General features: G+C 37.7%; 1 protein-coding gene across 1 annotated transcript; it reads right to left on the bottom strand.

Moving 5' to 3' along the window:
- Positions 1-7,605: 7,605 nt before the first annotated feature.
- On the bottom strand, positions 7,606-21,777 carry GCS1 (Glucosidase 1). Its single transcript, XM_053766976.1, has 16 exons — positions 21,422-21,777; positions 20,863-21,014; positions 20,563-20,740; positions 19,953-20,112; positions 19,490-19,623; positions 19,002-19,189; positions 18,307-18,462; positions 16,701-16,849; positions 15,734-15,906; positions 14,182-14,312; positions 13,640-13,750; positions 12,515-12,603; positions 10,964-11,083; positions 10,364-10,481; positions 9,247-9,437; positions 7,606-8,190 (listed from the first exon to the last, which is right to left on the bottom strand). Exons 1-16 carry the CDS (start codon positions 21,638-21,640, stop codon positions 8,054-8,056), a joined length of 2,406 nt encoding a protein of 801 aa, XP_053622951.1. The 5' UTR covers positions 21,641-21,777; the 3' UTR covers positions 7,606-8,053.
- Between the last annotated feature and the right edge of the window lie 1,394 nt (positions 21,778-23,171).

The following is a 23,171-nucleotide window of genomic DNA, read 5'->3' as shown; positions in this document are numbered from 1 at the left end:
TGTAATGTTTTTTATTCGACCTAATTCCAATGCAATCGACGGTTCTGCATTCACAGTCACAATCGAAACAGCTGAAGCATCAATCGAACTTTTTCTATTGTCGCACCAAAAATCATATAACTGCATGGCGCTATCACAAATACGAGGTTAGTCATCGGCAAAGTCCTAATATTGCCTAATAATGCGAAAGTCTGTTTGTTTGTTACCTCTTCACACTCTATCTACTCAACCAATCTTCTTGAAATTTTGCATACATGTAGTTTGAAGTACGGAGAAGGAAATAGGGTACCTTTCATCGCGGAAATTCACGCGAACAAAAGCTAGTTTGGGAGGATGTATGTGTGTTTGTTAACTCTTTCAAATCTACTGGACGGATTGTTATGAAATTTGGTACACGGATAGAATATAACCTTGAATAATACATAGCGCAATTTTTATCCCAGAATTCCCACGGGAGCAACACCCCGGGGCGCAGCTAGTGACGTCACCTGTTGTGCGAGTTTAAAATAATAATAAAAACGAGAAAAGGAAGAACATTATTTATTCCTAAGAACAGTCAACATAATATACATAACAAATCTGTTACAGCTGTCTTATTCATAAAATATAATTAAATCTTCTTCAATTGTGAGATAGTGACAAACTTTTATTTAATTAACAGCCTCCTGTATACAGCTTCCTGACGTCATAAAAAACAACTTTTGGAATTTTGAAAATTTCGTATGGGAAAGTACTTTAATAGAAAATGTTTTTCAAATTTCCAAAAGCGGTACAACAAAAGTTGTTTTTAAGACGTCATGGGGCCTACCATCATCCGTCCCTTAACGCGATCCACTTTACGACCTAAACTGAACTGCATCGCAAATTCGTACCGTCGACTTAATTTTTTGTATGAACGCGATTCATTTTAGGTGCCTAAATTGAACTGAGTTGCATTGGTATCGTTCCGTAAAAGTTGATGGTAGACCTACAGGAAGCTGTATACAGAACTGTGTTAATTAATTAAAAATAGCCCTACAGATTCAATATGGAATTATTTATATATTAAGTTATTTATATTTTAAACTAAAATTATTGCTAAACACTGGTGTCAAAGGAAGGATGTATGATCACGTGATCACGATTATCATACTTGGAAAAAACACATGGCTCCGAAGTCAAGCGGTGGAACTTCCAATTGTCACAGAGTAAGACTTTGAAGCTTGTTTAAGGACATACACAGCCTTGCCAACCTATATACCTATATACGAGTATCTTCGCTCCCCTTGACTTTGAAATACTCCGGCTGCTCCATATATACTGTTTCCTCAAGATCTCCGTTGAGGAATGCAGTTTTTACATCAAGATGTCCCACATTCAAATTATATTCAGCTGCAACAGCAAGCAGCATTCTTAATGTGGAATATCTAACTACATGTGAAAAAGGATTCACGTCGCCTAAAGGAATCTAACAAGACTACTCAACGCCATTTAGTGGCATACAAGGACCATAAACTGCTTGTACATCTTCTTCACAGTCGTAGTCCTCATGGCTGAGGGTCGTGGTCATTACGTGGAATGAAACACACCCAACAACATTCTTGGCATTAGTAATGGAGTGGTTTGCCATTTTGCCTTCTCCATTTCACACGCAAGGTGATAATCAACCACTGTGCAGGTTTCCTCACGATGTTTTCCTTCACCGGAAGCAAGTGGTGGTCGATGAAAACTATACATAAGTCAGATTGGTATTGGATCCCTTTCGACCACAAGCGTCTTATCCACTCAACCTCTCATATAACATTTTGACAAAAATGAAACTTTAAAAGGCACACTGTCGCCTCCATGTGCCACTACTAAACGATGGAGATTTAAAGGATTTTTATTCGAAAATTTACTACGTGGATTTTGGTGACCACCGTTTTCGGTATAGTAATTTATTATACTCAGCGGTGGTCGTTCCGAAATGCTAGTAGTTTGTAGCATTGGTATGTGCCTGTGAAGGTCTAGTTTCTGAATAAATCCACCTTACCACTTCATCGACGACGTCGATGGCGCAGTGGTAAGGTTCTTGCCACTGAACCGAGAGGTCCCGGGTTCGATCCCCGGTCGGGTCATGATGGAAAATGATCTTTTCCTGATTGGCCCGGGTCTTGGATGTTTATCTATATATGTATTTGTTATAAAATATAGTATCGTTGAGTTAGTATCCCATAACACAAGTCTCGAACTTACTTTGTGTGATTTGTCCTGATATATTTATTATTATTATTATTATTATTTATTAAATTAAGAGAAAAATAAAATAAATGAAGAGCACAGTCCCGGATAGACAGGGGCGCGGGTTTTGGTTCCAATACCAGTAGTTTGTAGCTTGTGAGAAATAACTATAATATATAAAGATTGACGAGAAAAAGTGCCTGTGAAGGTCTAATTTCTGAATAAATGATTTGAATTTGGTTCAATTGCCGCTCGGTTTCAGAATTTTTCCATCTCGTTATTATTTTCAAAAATAAGTTAAAAAGCATGTGTGGGACATGTGTAACAAACCCATTCAGCACTAATGATTCAATTCTATGGCAACTGTGTTGAAAAAATAGTGTTGATTGGTGGATATACGTAGATTTAACATTTTTATGAATAATACTAGTTTTCTAACTTTATTTCTACTTAACAGCTATACTTGATTTGTTCCCGTCGAGTCACACCGCGATTTGTAACATTGCAACGCATCGGGAGAAAAAATCCAGTTGTGTATCAGTGTTACACATTGTAACTATATTCCTCCCGATATGTGTAGCACTGTTACTCAATGGCACTCTGTATTCCCGTACAGTTATAGACATATGTTAACGCCTTGTATATGTGTGTATTGCCATACACACACACACATGCACGCGCAGAAGATCGCCTGCGGCGGACATCGCGCCGCCGCGCTCCCCACTCTCTTAAAGGCCTCATAACAAAACATACGTGTACACATTTATTTTGTAAATTATACATTATAAGTTTAAAATATCATTTTCAAGTTTTATTGAAGAATCCACATAGTAACCACAAAGAAGTCGCTCCCAGATTGTCCAACATATTTAGATAAATAATACCTACATAAATACTTAAGTAATATTGAAAACAACTGTTGCCAAAAACATTCATGTTTTATTGTCTATTTATATAGCTGTTACTTTGGCTTTTGTAGTATCCCTGTATATATTTCACTAGGTACATATTTTAAGCACTATATTACTGCACTCGTGTCTCGCACCAGCACCTACTTAGTAGTAAAGGCTCCAACTGAAAATCAGTGTATTGCTCCTAGAGTAATAACATCATTGAGTTGTGGCCTGTTTAGATTACTGCAGCACACACAAACATAATCCACGTTTTGTTTTTTTTTTGTTATTATTTGTGCGTCTGTAGTTTTTTTAATAAACTTTATTCTATTCTATTCTTTTGAAAAAAAAAAAAAAAATTTTTTTCTTTAAACTCTTTTGTAAGTTGTGATTTTGCCCATAAATATGTTATTTCTATATACACATGTAATTGGAATACAATCTAGTGTCTAACTTCTCTTTATGCCTATACTTAAGACCTTGATTGTAATCTGTTTGTGTATCAACTAAACAAATAATTTCTATTGGGATCTTATTTCTTTTATATATCTTATTGCATAACAACACATTGCCCCATTCTATTATACATATACAATACAAATATTCTTCATCGTATTCCTCATGGCTGAGGGTCATTACGTGGAATGAAACACACATAACGATTTTCTTGGCATTATTATTGAAGTGGTTTGCCATTGCCTTCTCCATTTCACACACAAGTTAATAATAGTCAACCAGTGTGCAGGTTTCCTCACGATGTTTCCCTTCACCGGAAGCAAGTGGTGGTCGATGAAAACTACTATATATGAGTCAGATTGGTATACAAACTCATGTGGCACGAGTAGGATTCGAACCTGGGACCTTTCGATCCACAGGCGAGCGTCTTAACCATTACACTACACCACACTTCAATACAAATCTATATACCTTATAACATTGTACTCATCGGGAGGAAGATAGTGGAGCAATGTGTAACGCTGGTACAAAACGGGAAATTTTCTCCCGATGTGTAACAGTGTTAAAAATCGCGGTGTGACTCAACGGCAACAAACCCAATACTTTTGTCATTGTCACGTGGAATGAAACACACGACTTGGCAATACTAATGGAGTGGTTTGCCATTGCCTTCTCCACTTTACACACAAAATGATAAATCATAATCTAATAATGCGGGTTTCCTCGCGATGTTTTCCTTCACCGGAAGCTAGTGGTGGTCGGGTCGGTATACAAATTCACGAGGAACCTGGGTCCTTTTGGCTAAAGTCTTAACCACTCGACCGCCACCGCTTAAATAATCTTAAATTCATTTAAATTATAAAAGTAAATACCTATATTAGGGTAGTTGACAAATTTTTATTTTGATGGCTATTCGAAGGCCCTTATTAATAGAAACACCAGTGAAAAAAAAGTTACTGTGATAATGACAAAACTAAAACCACACATTTTTGGACTCGTCCAAACGCTCCATATCAAATGATACTCTAACGTGACCTCACGATTGAGTAAAAAAGCTATGTTTGTTCGACAGCTACATTAAATATTACGTTTATGTAAATTTTGTAACAACTTTTATTAAGAAGTCGTCACGACTTCTTAATAAAAGTTGTTACAAAATTTTAGTTTTTTATGATGGTCGAGTTTATAATTTTTTTAAATGGACTTTCAAACATTAAATCGTCCATACGATGGTCCAGCTGCGGTGTTACAGTCTATGAATTATCACAATGTTCGTAAATAGTTTGACGGTAAATAGTTCGTAAAATGTTTGACGACCTCGGTGGCGCAGTGGTAAAGTTCTTGCCACTGAACCGAGAGGTCCCGGGTTCGATCCCCGGTCGGGTTATGATGGAAAATGATCTTTTTCTGATTGGCCCGGGTCTTGGATGTTTATCTATATATGTATTTGTTATAAAATATAGTCTCGTTGAGTTAGTATCCCATAACACAAGTCTCGAACTTACTTTGGGGCTAGCTCGATCTGTGTGATTTGTCCTAATATATTTATTTATATTTATTTATATATCTATTTTATCTAGAGCGTACATATTTTTTTATAATTTCCTGTCATCTACCCTATTACAGTTTTGTCTACAAAAAGTAGAAAAACTTATTTTTAACGAACGGTTTTTTTTGTAATGCAATGGCAAAAATATATAACTTTTTCGCCAATACAATACCAAATATAATTCAGTCAAGATTGGTTGATAAACACACTGGTATTAGTCTCACTCTTACGTCGTGTCCTTTTAAACACAGCGCAAAATTACAATTTTAATTTATATATATATATGTTAACTTTGACGACCTCGGTGGCTGCACCTGGGTCCAGCCGAACTGACAAGGCCTAAAAAATACCAACTCTGACCGTCTACTTAGCCGTAACATATATATTTGCAAGCTAAACCTAAGCATAAAAACAATTATTGATTAAATATTTTAAGTTTCAAGGCTTCGAAGGTATTTTGACTCACATTAAGTACATCAACATATTATTAATTCATAGTTATATATCACAATTAATCAAAAACAGGTATTACACGCGCACGTACTGTTTAAACCTCGGCCGTTTCGTGTTATAATGACTCGTGCGTCGGTCAATATCCACCTAAATACGACTACGATTCAGAACGAACGTACGAGGCACGCGCTGTCATTACAATTTTACAAATTTCAACAAAGACAAGAATTAGTTTCACTGTCTGTGACTTTACAATAATTAATCTGTGCTGTGGGGCAATGTCAATTTTATAAATGATTGATTGATTTTGGAATTAATCGTTGCTCAATGAACAATGTAATTACAGCGTGCATCGAAACGCTCTGAGAAACATTTACACGTGCGCGTTTAATATGTGTTTCAAGTAATAATGAAACGCGACAATCTAAAATTAGTTAATATTATGTGCACATTCACTATATGTTAACATTGACGACCTCGGTGGCGCAGTGGTAAAGTGCTTGCCTCTGAACCGAGAGGACCCGGGTTCAATCCCCAGTGGTGTCATGATGGAAAATGATCTTTTTCTGATTGGCCCGTGTCTTGGATGTTTATCTATATATGTATTTGTTATAAAATATAGTATCGTTGAGTTAGTATCCCATAACACAAGTCTCGAACTTACTTTGGGGCTAGCTCAATCTGTGTGATTTGTCCTAATATATCCTAATGTATTTTGAATTGACCATAAAAAAAGCTAATTCAATTAAATTTATTAAATTTGTGTTTATTATATATAGAACTGGCATCAGTCTCACTCTATGTCATGTCAATTGGAAGAAACCAAAGAAATGTATATTTTTTTTAATTATTCGATTAATCGATTTAGTTTGAGAGAGCGGGTAACCCCGAATGGAGTTGCGTCTGTCATGGCGGGCATACATGATTCTGTGACATTGACAGCTGTCGCACGTTATGGTCGCTCACAAACCACATTAGCTCTTGAATCCAAAAATATTTTTCTAATCCATAATTATTTATGTGATTTTATTACTGTAAAATTAAATAAATAAATATATTAGGGCAAATTACACAGATTTAGCTAGCCCCAAAGTAAGTTCGAGACTTGTGTTATGGGATACTGACTCAACGGTACTATATTTTATAAAATATACATATCGTTATATAAATATTATATAAATGCATATTATATAAACATCCAAGACCCGGGCCAATCAGAAAAAGATCATTTCCCATTGTGACCCGACCGGAGATCGAACCCGGGACCTCTCGGTTCACCACTGCGCCACCGAGGTCGTCAAAAAAATGTAAATCAGTGCTTGATTCATGTTTCGGTTGTATTATTTTCGCGTTACCTCTAAATTAACGCCCAAGATGGAGTCATTTCAATAAGTACCTACAACTATGTCATTAATAGTAGATTTAGTAGCCAAGGGCTGTAAGGCATCAATTGCAGCCCGAGATTTTTGGGCGCACGAGGGTGCAATTGATGCTCACACCCGAGCTAACTACTCTGCTACACATCTCGATTGTGAGGTAAGTAGAAAACAATCGGCATTACAAGAATAAAAAAATGTAAAGTTTTCTATTCCCGCCTTTTTTTTCATTAAAAAGAGCCAAGTGAAGAAATTTTTAATTTTTTTTTTTTCAAGAACTAAATTGAGCTTTGCTGTTCGATATTTAAAATTGATGACTATTATATTTATACGAAGACAAGACATAATAGCGAAGCGATCTCTTTGGTCATTGGGCTGAATGCAAGATGTCTATTGCCCCAAGACTTGGCTGTATGGGCTAGTATCCTTTGCCTCCTCAATAAAACGAGGGAATAAACCAAAAAAAAAAATGTCTATTGCCAGTATGACGGTTATATGTACGCGAACTTTTTGAAAGAGTGAAGTGGACTTTTTTTAAATTACTTACCACCCTAGAGCTTTTCTAGCTACATTATCACCCTAGAGCGCTTATTGGTCACTTACAAGCCCCATTTGGGGGTAACAAGGACCTACTTACCGAACATGAGACATGTAAAATGATTTTATTCAAACTAGAACCTGTTTTACCGTATAGGGTAAGGGTAAGTTTGCTTATTTATTTCTGCAGTTAATGTAGGAATTCAATTGTTTTTTTTCCACTTTAACAGAATCAGCTTTTCTTGAATTTAATTATGTAGATTAAATTAATATAATTTGGTGTACGTAAAGCTTTATATTTATAGTTTTATATGTGTAAGACCTATATTTGTTAATTGACGTCTACGGAGAAAAGGCCGCGGTGAAGTTTGTTGCGCCGCTTCTTCTTCGCCTGCGCTTTGGAAGCCGGCAGTAGACTTAGTTTAAATAATTTTTTTTGACGTCAATAAGTGATGTATATCGTCCTAATAGAGAATTTTGAATTTGAATTTGCTTGGTGTATGCTATATAAATATAGTTTTCTTTCCGTCACTTTTTAAGCACTTTTCTTCACTCCAACGTCCCAAGTTACCAGGGCAACATAAAAGTCTCTAATACTCTTCGGCCATAATGAGGGTGACCAATGCTGTCCATCCCGTGAAAGGTCTACATCCTGATCCTCGGCCGTCTGATGAAGAATATTGTTCCCATAGGTACCCCGTGCGACGGTATTCAGATAGAATATTACCTGGAGTGAAACACTAATTGGTAAGTAACACGCAATATGGAAATTTTAAACGTAGGCTAATCATACTAATGTTATAAATGCGAAAGTTTTGTGAGTTTTTTTCTGTGTATGTTTGTTACTATTTCACGCGAAATCTACCGGACGGATTGTTATGAAATTTGGTACACGGTTACAATATAACCTGGAATAACACATAGGGTACTTTTTAGCCCGAAATTCGCACGGGAGCGAAACCCCGAGGCGCAGCTAGTTTAAACACAAAAAAATAAGATAACTAATGTAAAGATAACTTTAGTAAAGGCTCCAACTGAAAATCAGTGTGTTGCTCCTACAGTAATAACATCACTGAGTTGTGGCCTGTTTAGATCGCTGCAGCACATACACACATAATCACTTTTTGTACTTACCCACGTTTTGATTTTTTTTTTTTTAAATCTTAATTTTCTTTTTTGGTTAATATGTGTGTGTGTCTGTAGTTTATTTAACAAACTTACTTCTATCCTATTCTATGTATAAAACTTATGTCATCAAAGCAATAATACATATTATTCTCGTGTAGAGGACATTATTTCAAAAAGACTGCTTCTTAATTATCCCTTTTCCAAAATATACATTTGTTAAAATGTTCCGTTCCCAAAATATCCCTGTTCCAAAATGTCCCCATCCAAAAATATCTGTCCCAAAATGTCCCCATTACAAAAAGCCCTCTTCCCAAAATATCCCCATCACAAAATGGATTAATCACATTTTAGTGTGATCACGCTTTCGCGCGCGAAATATTCTTGTTCATATATATTTATACTTGTTTGTTTATTGTATACGAAATATAAATTTTCACTGCTGTGATATCTTTAAAGTACTTACATTATGTATACTATTATTATAAAGAGGTAAGCGTTTGTGAGTTTGTATGTTTGAGGCGGGTAATCTCCGAAACTACCGAACCGATTTCAAAAATTCTTTCACCATTAGAAAGGTACGTTATCCAAGATTGCTATAGGCTGTATCAGCGAAGCCCCGGGCAACATCTAGTCGATAATACAAATGATGACTTACGGACAACATTAGCGCTCAATCGCTTGTGCAGCTGTCCCGCTCGCTCGCGATGCGGCCCGGGCACGGCCGCGTAGTGTTTCAGCGCTGACAGAGCGAGATAGTTGATGTTGACCCACACCTGCCCGCGCCAGTACGGCGGGTCGTGTTCTGTGTTGCGTTTCATGAACAGAGGTGACGATTTCGATAGCGATCTGAAAAAAAATGTAAAATCTTACTTTGTCCCAGGCTTCGCCGGCTAGATTTAGTTCAAGGCGACCTCAGTTATTTACACCTAGGTGGAGCCTACTTATTTATTTATTTATTTATTTATGATGATAATATTTATTTATGTGCCTACTTATCTTCGGCTAGACCTATGTGCGTGTCTCTATCTGTCGCAGAATGTGGAAATGTATATTTAAGATTCATGTATTTCGAATGCGTCCACATGTTATAATAATAAATGTCCCATTCCCAAAATATCGCCTCCTAAAATGTCGCCATCCCAAAATATTCCCATCCCAAAATATCCCCATCCCAAAATATCCCCATCCCAAAATATCCCTATCCCAAAATATCCCTATCCCAAAATATCCCCATCCCAAAATATCCCTATCCCAAAATATCCCTATCCCAAAATATCCCCATCCCAAAATATCCCTATCCCAAAATACCTTATCCCAAAATATCCCCATCCCAAAATATCCCTATCCCAAAATATCTCTATCCCAAAATATCCCAATCCCAAAATACCCTATCCCAAAATATCCCCATCCCAAAATATCCCTATCCCAAAATATCCCTATCCCAAAATATCCCCATCCCAAAATATCCCTATCCCAAAATATCCCTATCCCAAAATATCCCCATCCCAAAATATCCCTATCCCAAAATACCTTATCCCAAAATATCCCCATCCCAAAATATCCCTATCCCAAAATATCTCTATCCCAAAATATCCCAATCCCAAAATACCCTATCCCAAAATATCCCTATCCCAAAATGTTCCCATCCCAAAATATGCCTATACGAAAATGCCCCCTTCCCAAAAAATCACAGTTTCAAAATATCCGTCTCAAAATGTCCCCATCTCAATATATCCCCATCCTAACCCGCAACGCGATAACAAGCAACACACCGCAGCCCGTACGGCGACCACAGCAAGTCCGGCTTGTCCAGGCTCGCCAACATGCTGCCGAGCTTGGCGCTCGACGGCGCCAGCACCTTGAGCAGCAGCGGGAACAGAGACACGTATCCTGAGGGACGAAATACACACGAGTATTAAAGATTTGACAAGAATAAAGTGTAAAGTAAGGCACACACAGCGGCTATTCCAGGGCGGAAGCTCAACAGCTACAATGATATATCTCACCGAAAGTGATGATAGCGAGTTTGAACTCACGCTTACACTACGCACGACTGTAGATGTCGTACGAGGCGAGTAACGGACACTTTGTGAATATACTTTGTAAAATGATATTTTGTCTTGACATATGTACAAACTATCCTATGGCGGGTGCACAGCAGCTAGTCCCATCTGATATTATAAATGCGAAAGTATGTTTGTTACCTCTTCACGCTCTATCTACACAACCAATATTCTTTAAATTTCTCATACATGTAGTTTGAGGTATGGAGAAGGACATAGGGTATTTTTCATCCCCGGAAAAACAACTGTTCCCTTGGGAAATTTATGCGGACGAAGCCGCGGGCAACAGCTATCACGATATGATCTCACCAAAAGCGCTGGTGACGAGTCTAGGTTCCGGCGGCACGCTCACGCTGCGCACAACTGTCGGTTGATCGCGTGGATTCTTCGGCTGTTTTCGTACAAGACGCACTCCGTCCGTGTGGAGACCTGTGTGTATAAATGAGAAAAGAATGAATGAACGAAGGAATGAACGTATGAATGAATATAAATATCGTTCAGGTCCACAATTCATTTATTTGCAAACATGTACAGCATATGGATTGCAAAATATTGTGCAGTTAAACATGTACCCAGTGAGGGTATAGCAATTTCAAATTAAAAGTTTACAAAATTATTGCGCTTTAACTGTCAGATTGCGTAATAAATAAATAAATAAATATATAAATAAATATATTAGGACAAATCACACAGATTGAGCTAGCCCCAAAGTAAGTTCGAGACTTGTGTTATGGGATACTAACTCAACGACATTATATTTTATAATAAATACACATATAGATAAACATCCAAGACCCGGGCCAATCAGAAAAAGATCATTTTCCATCATGAGCCGACCGGGGATCGAACCCGGGACCTCTCGGTTCAGTGGCAAGAATCTTACCACTGCGCCACCGAGGTCGTTGTTAGAAAGAATATATAGATAGATAGATAAAACATTTATTTATCAACAACACAATACACAACCAGAACAATTAAAAACACAAAATAAAACACAGTATTCACAAAGCACAATTGAAGAGCAAGTGTACTGTGTCGCAGCAATACAAAGAGGCCAATCTCACTACACATATCACCCCGAGGGGCGATACACTGGTTGTTATTAATTATAATTCTTAAATAATAATAAAAATACATGCCGAATCACACGTAAATTCCTAACTTCGTCTACCCTCACGTCTACCTTCAGCATATAAAACTTTTCCCCTCTTACGCTTGCTCTTCCCGTATACCCTTTTTTATTTTTATTAAAAAAAAGGAGAAAACACTTATCAAAGTATAATAATAATTAAATAATTTATTATTTAAGAAGAGATGACAATCACGTCACTCAAAGGGCATTAAAGATGGAAGTAAAGGGTTCCAGGAATAGAGGAAGTCCTGAGAAGAAATGGATGGAGTGCGTCAAGGATAGTATGAACAGGAGAGGAGTATCAACGGATATGGCAAATGACAGAACAAAATGGAAGGAACTTACATACTGTGCCGACCCCACATGAGTGGGATAAGGTCAAGAAGAAAAATATCGTTCGGGTCCATAATGTCCCTTTCCCAAAATGTCATCTTTGGGGAAGGGACATTTTGGACATGTACGATAAATATATTAGGACAAATCACACAGATTGAGCTGGCCCCAAAGTAAGTTCGAGACTTGTGTTACGGGATACTAACTCAACGACACTATATTTTATAATAAATACATATATAGATAAACATCCAAGACCCGGGCCAATCAGAAAAAGATCATTTTCCATCATGACCCGACCGGGCATCGAACCCGGGATTTCTCGGTTAAGAGGCAAGCACTTTACCACTGCGCCACCGAGGTCGTCATAATATACGTAAAAATATATAACATACCATAATCAGCGTAGGTTTGCGTGTGCGGCGACCAGTGGAGCTCGTTTAGGAGTTCCTCGTCTCCCAATTGGTCGCGGATGGCCTCGAATCTAAGTATTGGAAGAAAATGAAGTTAAAAAACGCGTTGTCGAAGTAAAAGTTTTGCTAATCATACATATAAATTGCGCAAAAAATTATACATAAATTTATATTTAAAAATGGTAAGCCCTTCTGGCATGATAGGGACCAACACTATTTGAATGAGTTTCTTTCGGCATTTCTTCTCAGCAGTGGTCGTTCCGATATGCTAGTAGTTTGTAGCTTTGGTAAACATAATTCAATTTAGAATATGACGTGAAAAAGTGCATGTGAAGGGCTAATTTCTGAATAAAGATTTGATTTGATTCAAAAGGCGGCCTTACCTTTTACCAATTTCATCCAGGCAAAGGCAGAAATTTCAAGGCTAGACGGATGTGAAAGTAAGTTTGTTACCCCTTCACGCTCCATCTGCTCAACCAATCATCTTGAAATTTTGCACACATGTAGTTTGAAATATGTAGAAGGACATAGGGGTACCTTTAGTCCCGAAAAAATAACTGTTCCGGTGGGAAATATACAAAGATAGAAATTTCAAAGCGATTGCTAAAAGGAGAAATATAGAAAGACCCAAGCATGGTGCAGTATCCTCATAACATATGTAATTGATTTATGACATTATTACGTACGTTTTGTACACTTAGTTCTTTATTTATATATATATATATATATATATATATATATATATATATATATATATATATATATATATATATATATATATATATATGTTATATATATATATATATATATATATATATATATATATATATATATATATATATATTATGTGACAATTTTTATGAAAAAACAACTTTTTATTTATTTAAATTTTGACATATTTAATAATGATGTACAGTCGTATTGACGTCCTCGTAGAAAAGGCTGCGGTGAAGTTTGTTGCGCCGCTTCTTCTTCACCTGCGCTTTGGAAGCCGGCAGTAGACTTAGTTCAAGTAATTTTTTGACGTCAATATGTGATGTATATCATCCTAAATTGAATAAAGAATTTTGAATTTGTATCTGAAAAAGAAATATAGCTCTGTCTCACTTGCTGGAGTCCCTCTGCAGCACATCAGCGATGACGGCCATGCTGTCAGCGACGGAGTACATCCAACAGCGGAGGTCCACGTGTCGCTCTATCTCTGAAGGGTGGGAGGCCCTGAAACATTCATCTAGATATACTATACCTTTGACAACCTCGGTGGCGCAGTGGTGAAGTGCTTGCCTCCGAACCGAGAGGTCCCGGGTTCGATCCGCGGTCGGGTCATGATGGAAAATGATCTTTTTCTGATTAGCCCGGGTCTTGGATGTTTATCTGTATATGTATTTGTTATAAAATATAGTATCGTCGAGTTAGTATCCCGTAACACAAGTCACGAACTTACTTTGGGGCCAGCTCAATCTGTGCGATTCGTCCTGATATATTTATTATTTATTTGTTGCCGCTTCCCGCTCTATCTGCTCAAGCAATATTCTTGAAATGTTGCACACATGTAGTATGAAGTACGGAGAAGGACATAGGGTACCTTTCCATCGCGGAAAATTTTATTGCATCCGGACAAAAGTCACTTTATGATATGTATAGTTTACCTTGGGTAATCGTCGAGGCCCGACGTCAAAGTTTTAGGGTTCAGCTGGTCGCCAGTGTCCTCTCTTCCTCTCCAGCGATAGCTGGTTGGTTCCTCACCTTTTTGCGTCGTTTGGAACCATTGGTACCACGCCTGGACCGAAAGTTTAGTCAGTATTCGGTTCCACTTGGGGCATGTCGCGGGACAATGCTTGTATACCGTTGAAACCGTGAGTCCAAGCAAAAGGGCACCACTAGTTTCCGAGATGTTTGAGTATTTGTGTGAAAAAAATGTGGAATATTGGCATTTTGCGATTTTAATTGATTTTAATGCAACACGCAAAGGGCCACATTTTCATAAAATAAACATCTCTAAATCATGTACACGACGTGAGAAAATTGCAATTGTATGTTTAGTGACTAGAACTCTGGCTGTTACAGTTTAAACTTTCAATGTCTGTTTCCCGACAATTTGATTTTTGCAAGTGTGAACTTTGAAAATATTTTTTTTTGCCAATATATGTAAATAAAGTTAATTGTTTTTTATTCCATACTAGATGTTGCCCAGGGCTGTGCCCCAGTGGGAATTTTGAGATAAAATATAGCCTATAGCAATCATGGATAATGTAACTTTGTAATGGTGAGAGAATTTTTGAAATCGGTTCGGTAGTTTCGGAGATTACCCGCCTCAAACACAAACTCACAAACGCTTACCTCTTAATAATAATAGTATAGATGATCAACAAGCTATTCAACTGAATCTGAATACAGCCTTAATACCACCCAAGAGGTACCTAAACGCTTGGAACGTATGTGTGTTTAATGGTCACTAACGACGTTCCGTTGATGTAATCTCTATATAGATTATGCTATCCTGGTACTTTCTCAAATTTGAGCTGAATTTTTTTGCTGGGGCTTTTGGATTCCGTGGGAATTACATCTATTAATAAGAGAAGAGGATATTAAATACTAAATTAGTCCCGGAGCTTCGCTCCCGTGGTAACTTCGGGATAAAAAGCACCCTATGCGTTTTTCCAGATTATATTCTTACCGCGTACCAAATTTCATAACAATCCGTCCAGTAGATATCGCGTGAAATAATAACAAACATACACAAATACATCCTCACAAACTTTCGCATTTACAATACTAGCTGCGCCCAGGGGCTTCGCTCCCGTGGGAATTCCGGGATAAAAAATACCCTATGTGTTATTCTAGATTATATTCCAGTAGATTTCGCGTGAAAGAGTAACAAACATACACACATACACACGTCACAAACTTTCGCATTTATTGAAAAAGTACCAGGAGAACATAAGTTACATAAGAGATTTTACCAGCACAATGAACAAAATCTAGATATGAAATCTGAAATAGAATACGTGATCATAAGGAATATAAAAAATGCGAAAGTCTGTTTGTTTGTCACCTCTTCACGCTCTGTCTACTCAACCAATCTTCTTGAAATTTTGCATAAATGAAGTATGCAGAAATACCTTGGATTTCATCCTGGAAAATTAGCGAAACCGCTTGCGAAAAAACCTATAGTTGCATCTAAATATATAACTAACTTACTTGTAATCTAGTGAACATCCTGTCCAGTGTCTGTCTGTAATGTGTTTCAGGGTCGAACAGACGCGGCCGAGTCCTCACGAGGTGAGCCAATTGCAGCAATAACATCGGCGGGTTGGCCGCCGCGTTGTTTTGCACCACGAATTCTTTCGGGACTCTTGCTAACGCCTCCACTCCTAGTAACGTTATTTCACAAAGTTTGGTTTATTTCGCTCAGGCGCAAAATGTGTCTTTTGCAAAATGTGTCTTTCGCAAAATGTCACGTTCGCAGAATGTCGCGCCTGGTTGGCAAAATCAGTAATTAAAATTATAGAATAATTAAGATGAAGATAAAACTATGACATTTATAATTACTTTATAATTTTAATAAATGATTTTGCATTTAAAATCAAATTTTATTCTCTGGCACGATATTTTGTGATAACGTTTTGCGAAAGAGACGCCTAAGCCTTTTTTTTAAGCACCTGGGTGTACAAAGTAAAGTATCTTCAGAGCTCTTGACGCAAAATGACGCAAAGTAACCATTCCGAAATGTGAATATGCAATTCAGTAGCTTTTGAGAAATCACTATCACTATATAATAAAAAAATTGCCGTGAAAAAGTGCATGTGAAGGTCTAATTTCTGAATTGATTGATTTGATTTGAATGTCTTCTTCTTCTTCATAGTCGTATCATAATATAATTAAACACACACAACGAATTTCTTGGCACTATTAATGGAGTGGTTTGCCATTGCCTTCTCCATTTCACACACAAGGTGATAAAAAGGTAAGAAAAACATCGTGAAAAAATCAGCACACACAACCAGTGTGCTGATTTTTTCACGATGTTTTTCTTCACCGGAAGTAATTGATCAATGAAAACTACTATACATGAGTCAGTTTGGTATACAAGCTCATGTGGCACGAGTAGGATTCGTACCTGTGACATTTTGGTTCATAGGCTTAACATTTATGCTATTATACTGACCCAAAATCTGTTCTCTAGGTATCCATCCCTCCACATTAATGAGGTCCAACCAATGAGCTGCGATGTCCAACTGAATCTCAGGGTCCCACCTCCCGATCAACAGTCCATGAAAACCCTCATCCCAGAGGAACCCTCGGGGGAAAAACGACCTGTGCGGAGAATGATTTCGATGAAGAAACAATAGTGATAATCCCTTCTGGCATGATAGGGATCAACACTGTTTAAATTAATTTCTATCGGCGTTTCTTCTCGGCAGTGGTCGTTCCGAAATGTTTGTGGCTTTGATAAATATTATATCTGTACATATAATAAAACTGTAAGTGAGCTTATAATAAAACATAGGAGATATTAAAGAAATATAAATATTTGAGAGTCTTTATGGGACTAATAGAAGCCAAAGCATTTTTTTTTGTCTGTCTGTATGTTTGTTCGTGGATCAAGTAAAAACTACTGGATGGAATTGGATGCGTTTTTCACGGTTGTCTAATTTAAAATGTGATATAGGTTTTATCGCGATACGTTGCTTAGAACCCGAGATATTGACAATAAAAAGTTATGAGCAGATAATAAACGCGGGCGAAGCCGCGGGAAAAAGCTAGTTTTTTTTTTTACTATACTAGCGGCCCGTCCCGGCTTCGCTAGGGTAAAACATAATAAATTATACTCCTAAACCTTCCTCAGGAATCACAATATCTATTGGTGAAAACAGCACAAAAATCCGTGCAATAGTTTATCGCGAACAGACAGACAGACAGACGTGGCAGAAGACTTTGCGAAGGTATATTTGGATGCAATGCAACAAATGACACACATGCAAATGATATAACAGCCTATCCGGATTGACAGCTAAAAATTTTGCCGTCCGTCTTCTTAGAAGGGGCAAATTTTTTAGTAGAAGGAAGTAGATAAGGAACGTGCGGCAAAATTTGTATTACCTATTTTTGCAACTTTAACAATTGTGTTAATCCACCACTGACAACATTCACAAAAACAATCTTCTTCATAGTCGTATTATTCATGGCTGTGGGTCGTGGTTGTTACGTGGAATGAAACACACACAACAACTTTCTTGGCATTAGTAATGGAGTGGTTTGCCATTGCCTTCTCCATTTCACACACACGTTAATATAATCAACCAGTGTGCAGGTTTCCTCACGATGTTTTCCTTCACAGGAACCAAGTGGTGGTCGATGAAAACTACTATACATGAGTCAGATTGGTATACAAACTCATGTGGCACGAGTAGGATTCAAACCTGGGAACTTTCGATCCACAGGCGGGCATCTTAATCATTATACCACCACCGCTTCTTACAAATTTATACAAATTTACTTATAAACTTTGATTGTTTATAACTGCATATGCAATACCTATTGTAATAATTACATTTTGAAAACACAAATCAATATACACCAATATTCAGTTATAACTAAGTATATATTCAGTTTATTTTACCGTCTTGAAAATAATAATGAGATGAAAAAAATTAGTAATCGAACGAGAAATGTCTATCACGGGAAGTGCTGTTAAGGCACAGAATACATAAAAGTACAAATAGTTAAGGTCCTATTCTGAGGCGGAAGCACACAGCTGACTGCGCACTCACCTGCTAGGCACGGCGGTGTACAGCGGCGCCCTCCAGTAAGGCACTGGTTCCCTGGTATGTGAGGAGCGAACGCGACCAGCGCCGTAGAAGTAGCCGATACCGCCGATCATGTTCGACATGGCCGCGCGGGCTATACCTACCTCGCTTTCTGTATACCTGGTACAATTGAAACGATCCTCTTCAAGATTTAGCTATTTAACCATGTCTTAATTCCTTACGGGGTTGACAGAGCCGCGAGAAGTGAGAAGATTAAACCCTAACCTAAACCAATTTCCGCTGATTGACTTTAAACTTGAGACAGTACTATTGGGCAGACGCCGACCGACAGAAAGGGACGCAGGCGTCCAAAAAAAAGAGAAGCAGGACGACATTTATTTTCTATTGAACTAGTTGTTCGCCGCGAACTTAAACCTCGCGAACACAATATTTTTTAACAAAATTGTGAATATTTCAAAAACGACTTAACCAATTTTGTTGCCCCATGAACTTAAAAATTCTATTGACAGATCCTACATACCTTTTAAATTTTATCGCGTTACATACATACATACAAAGAAATATATTTTTGCCCCAAGTTGATTTGTAGACCTCGCCCGCTTCACTAGCTCGGTCAATAAGAGCGTCTTTCTTTTTAAATACGTGCGTCTCTATCTGTCGGTCGGCGAAAAACAGGAACAAAATACGGGAAGACTCACCCTTTTTCGGCCAATCTGAATTTCACCTCGAATTCATCATCAAACGACTTCTTCTTGCTTTCTAATGTCCTGGTATACTCGTCCCCTTTGAGCGGCGGGGTGGGCAGGTCCTCGGTGCTGTACACTATGTCCAGGTCGAATGGCGTCTCGACTAGCAGCTGAATAGGGACGAAGTTCACTTCTATGCCCTAAAATATATTTATATAAAATGTCATTTTTTGTTGTCATAATGTAGGACAATAAAGGTAAGAAAAATGGACGTATGTGGAGCTACTTTCTATAGGGTAACGACACGCGTGACCTTGCTGACATGTGTCATTTTGCGAAAATGACATTTTGCGAAAATGACATTTTGTGAAAGTGACATTTTGCGAAATATACCTTTGTAAGCCAATAGGCGCACTTTGATGACTATAGTGTGTGTGTGTGTGTGATATTTTGCGAAAGGGACCTTCTGCATGGAAGCGGTATTTTAGCTGCATATTTACCTTCTGATCTAAGTCAGGGTCCGGCCCTAGCGCTGTCAGCCGCCCGTCGGGCTTCAATAGGGAGAAATACTTCTCTTTGAGCACATGCAGCCCTGGTGCGTGCGCTTCTGAATACGACTTGTGAATTACTTTACCTGCAATCGTAGAATAATAAATTGATTAGAGATATAAATTAAAATTTATTTATTCTATTTCGGATGATATATATTAATATTTGACGTCAAAAAAAAAATTACTTAAGCTAAGTCTACTGCCGACTTCCAAAGCGCAGGTGAAGAATTCGAAAAAACATATTTGTCAGTCAACAAGTGAACTTTGACGTTACGCGAAATGCTATTTTGCACACTACGAAAAAGCGTGTACAGAAGTGACATTTTGCAAACGATTTGCTAAAGTGTCATTTTACAAAATTATCATTTTGCGAAAGTGTCATTTTGCAAAAGTGTCATTTTGGGAAACATACCTTTGTGAGCCAAAAGGCGCACTTTAAAGTTACGCAACTGTGGCGTGTGACCCAACAACTCCCCGTTCTCGACCCACAGCCGAGAGGGGGGGGTTGTGGGTCCGAGGGACTCGTCCAGGGCTCCATACCACACCAACGCTATTGGGATATTGGCATTGTTCTGGAAAAGACATCTGATATCAGTTCAATTATATTAAGGGGGTATACTATGGGAAATAACAAATGTAGCATGTCATTGCGTCCACATGTTCTGACAATTTTTGACGTGACAACGTCTTAAATTAGGTTGCGGCTGGGAGTCACTTATGAAAAAGTGTAACGCCCGGTAACGTTACGATGAGTCACCGAACGAGAGAAAGGCCCGCCGAATGCCTTGCGTCTCTCTCCCACTCAACTATGATCGGTCTGCCGCGCGCGTAAAAAGACGTAGTCACGTAAAATCTTCGCCCGTAAAACCGACTTTACAGGCAACCATTTTTTTTAGATGATGGATTTTTTAATGGGCACAAGCAAAAATTTAAAAAAAAACCGCTTAAGAATTGCGTTGAGCCATCAATTTGATACCCATATTGTAGTATTCGACATTGCGATGCTTGACACCAGCACTCACATCAGCGTTAACACTGACGCGCACAGTCCAGTGCCCCCCATGCTCGCCCCCCGGCGTGGTGACGAACGAGGTGGTCATGTTGTGTGGCGGATCCAGTATCCGCTGCTCCCCGAAGGTGACTCCGTCGTGCCGGAGCCAGCCGTACGTCGGCAGATTGTCCGCTTGGTCGCACCAGTGTCTGGGTTAAAGTTAAAGTTGTTTTTAAAGCGAGGATATAAGGTAGATCTTATTTATATGTTCTTTACACTGGAAGTGATCTCCGGGCAGGAAGATAGGAGAGAGAATCAAGTTGCACTATACCTAATACCCTTCCGCGTAGTGGCAGTCAAGTCGTACCACATGAGCCCAAACACAGGCGAGCGGGGCTCCCTGCTCTTCATGCCCATGTACACGCCCGGCCGGTACGAGCCCCAGTACCTCTCCGGGATGGCCAACCCGGACTCTTGTACCACCTGCAGTGGACATTTTTGATATTTTGTTACGATAAGTGTTATTTTTGGCGCAGTATGGTTTAGTTATTTTCTAGTGACCCCTTTAGGTAAACCATTACTGATATTAGTATTATTATTAGTATTACTGATATTAGTACCTGTAAAAATAGAATAAGTTTGGATAATAAATAAATACATAGTTTTTGAGTTTATCATGTTTGTACAGACAGACAAGACAGCGGGATGTCTTTTAATAATACATAAGTAAGGATCTTTCTTTCGGACATCGGTCCTCTCATATAGTAATGTTTAGCAGCAGTGAATTATGGCAATGTGTCTCGTGTCTTGACGTTGGAATAGTGATGCCACTTCAATACAAAAACATTGAAAAGTACCAAAAAAATATTCTACGAAAATTATTGTCATACTTTTTCGTCAGCGAAAGGCGTGTTGACCCTAGTCTCCAGGTATCCTAAGGAGCCAACGTAGACCGCTATAGTGAAGCAAATAAACCCCACAATGGACTTCCAAAACGAGAGGATTTTAAAATTACTCGAATTAGAAGTTTCACTCGCACTGGAGCTGCTACTAGTTTCGTTGTTGCCGTGTTTGTGCTGCACTGTAACCACTTTTTTGTGCCTAACCATGATAAATATGTTTTAGTGAATTTATTCTTAAATTGGGAAAGTTTTTAATTGACAAGTTTCATTGATATTTGATTAATAAATTACAATTGTAATTGTCGGCACCTAAGCACCTACACTTCAGTGTCGGATTGGAAAACAAAACGTCAAAAAGACACGTATTCTAGTGTTGCCAGATACAACATTGAAAAGTTACTACTATTGTTTTTTCACTTCTTTTGCTCGTAAAGTTTGACATTATGTATTACTGGAAGTAAGCAACCTAATGTGAAGCTCTTGAGCATAAAGTAAAATCTTCGCCTAATTATCTTATAAATGGCCAGTAATTTAATTACCGCATCTACGAATATTATGATGGTTAGATAATATTGTTGTTAATTTCTTCGTAATCGAAGTAAACGTAAGTAGCTAGGTACAACTAAGCGATTGTAATCTTAACTAACTATATAGTCGATCATCGCAAACTTAAGACTTCGCGATAATTTTCCCAAAATATACCCACGCATCCCCAGCCTTTATTTGCTTTTCATGTTGTTACTGAATTAGATTTTTAAGGGTATTTTACAGGATTGCGAAACCAACAATATATTATATAACAAAATTATTATAAAACATTGCTACTAATCGTGAATCACCTCCTTCTCCTCGATTAAATATGAATTTCCTATCATATCTGCTGTATCCACTTCCATCGTCTTGGAAAATGAAGGACCCAATATCATAACAAAAAGTACTTTATAGCGATACATCTGGCAACATAAGAAGTAGTAGGTTAACTAGGGTGTACGGTGTGTTTCAGAGTATGTTCAAAAATCGGTTGGGTTATCGATTTTAATATCAATTGAGCACTATCGATAGTAGAATCTACTTGACTGGGTGAAAATTATAATTCATAGAATGATTTTTTTATTATTATATTATAATTAAATTTATTTATATACATACTTATATCTAGGTATTTAAATAACTAAATGCAATAGTCTGTCTTAGACATAAAAAAGAAATAGACGTACATTATTCGGCAACAAAAGTTACACTTTTTAAATTTATTTCATAATCCTAATAATTTAAGTATTCTTAAAACTCATATCATGATTACAACAACAGTACTTCAATACCGGAGTTTATATGTGTAAATAATTCGTGCGGTTTGAACTTTTGAAAACTGATGCATCGTCTACTTGTCTCTATTACTTAGAACTTCAATGTTATCTGTGCCTCTACTATCGATTAAAAATACTGCATTCAAAGTATTGGTATATGTACCTCATAGTATAGGTAACACGCATCGATAAAAGAAATATATTTAATTTTATCTATGGTAACACCTATATAAAACATTTGATACCTAGGGCAAAGGTTCAATCAAACTAGTAATGAAAGTACTATTGATACCACACGCGTATTTTTTCAATAAGAGTTATGTTCCTTGAATATCTATTGTACATCTGTGCCAAATTTTATCAAAAATAAATTTGTCATTTTTGAGTCGTTATAGGTATAAATTACAAACAGATGATACAAAACTCACTTT

This window comes from Plodia interpunctella, chromosome 30 (assembly GCF_027563975.2).
Source record: "Plodia interpunctella isolate USDA-ARS_2022_Savannah chromosome 30, ilPloInte3.2, whole genome shotgun sequence".
NCBI classification, from domain to species: Eukaryota; Metazoa; Arthropoda; class Insecta; order Lepidoptera; family Pyralidae; genus Plodia; species Plodia interpunctella.
The sequence above is the reverse complement of the archived record's forward strand: the minus strand, read 5'-3'. Positions and strand labels throughout refer to the sequence as shown.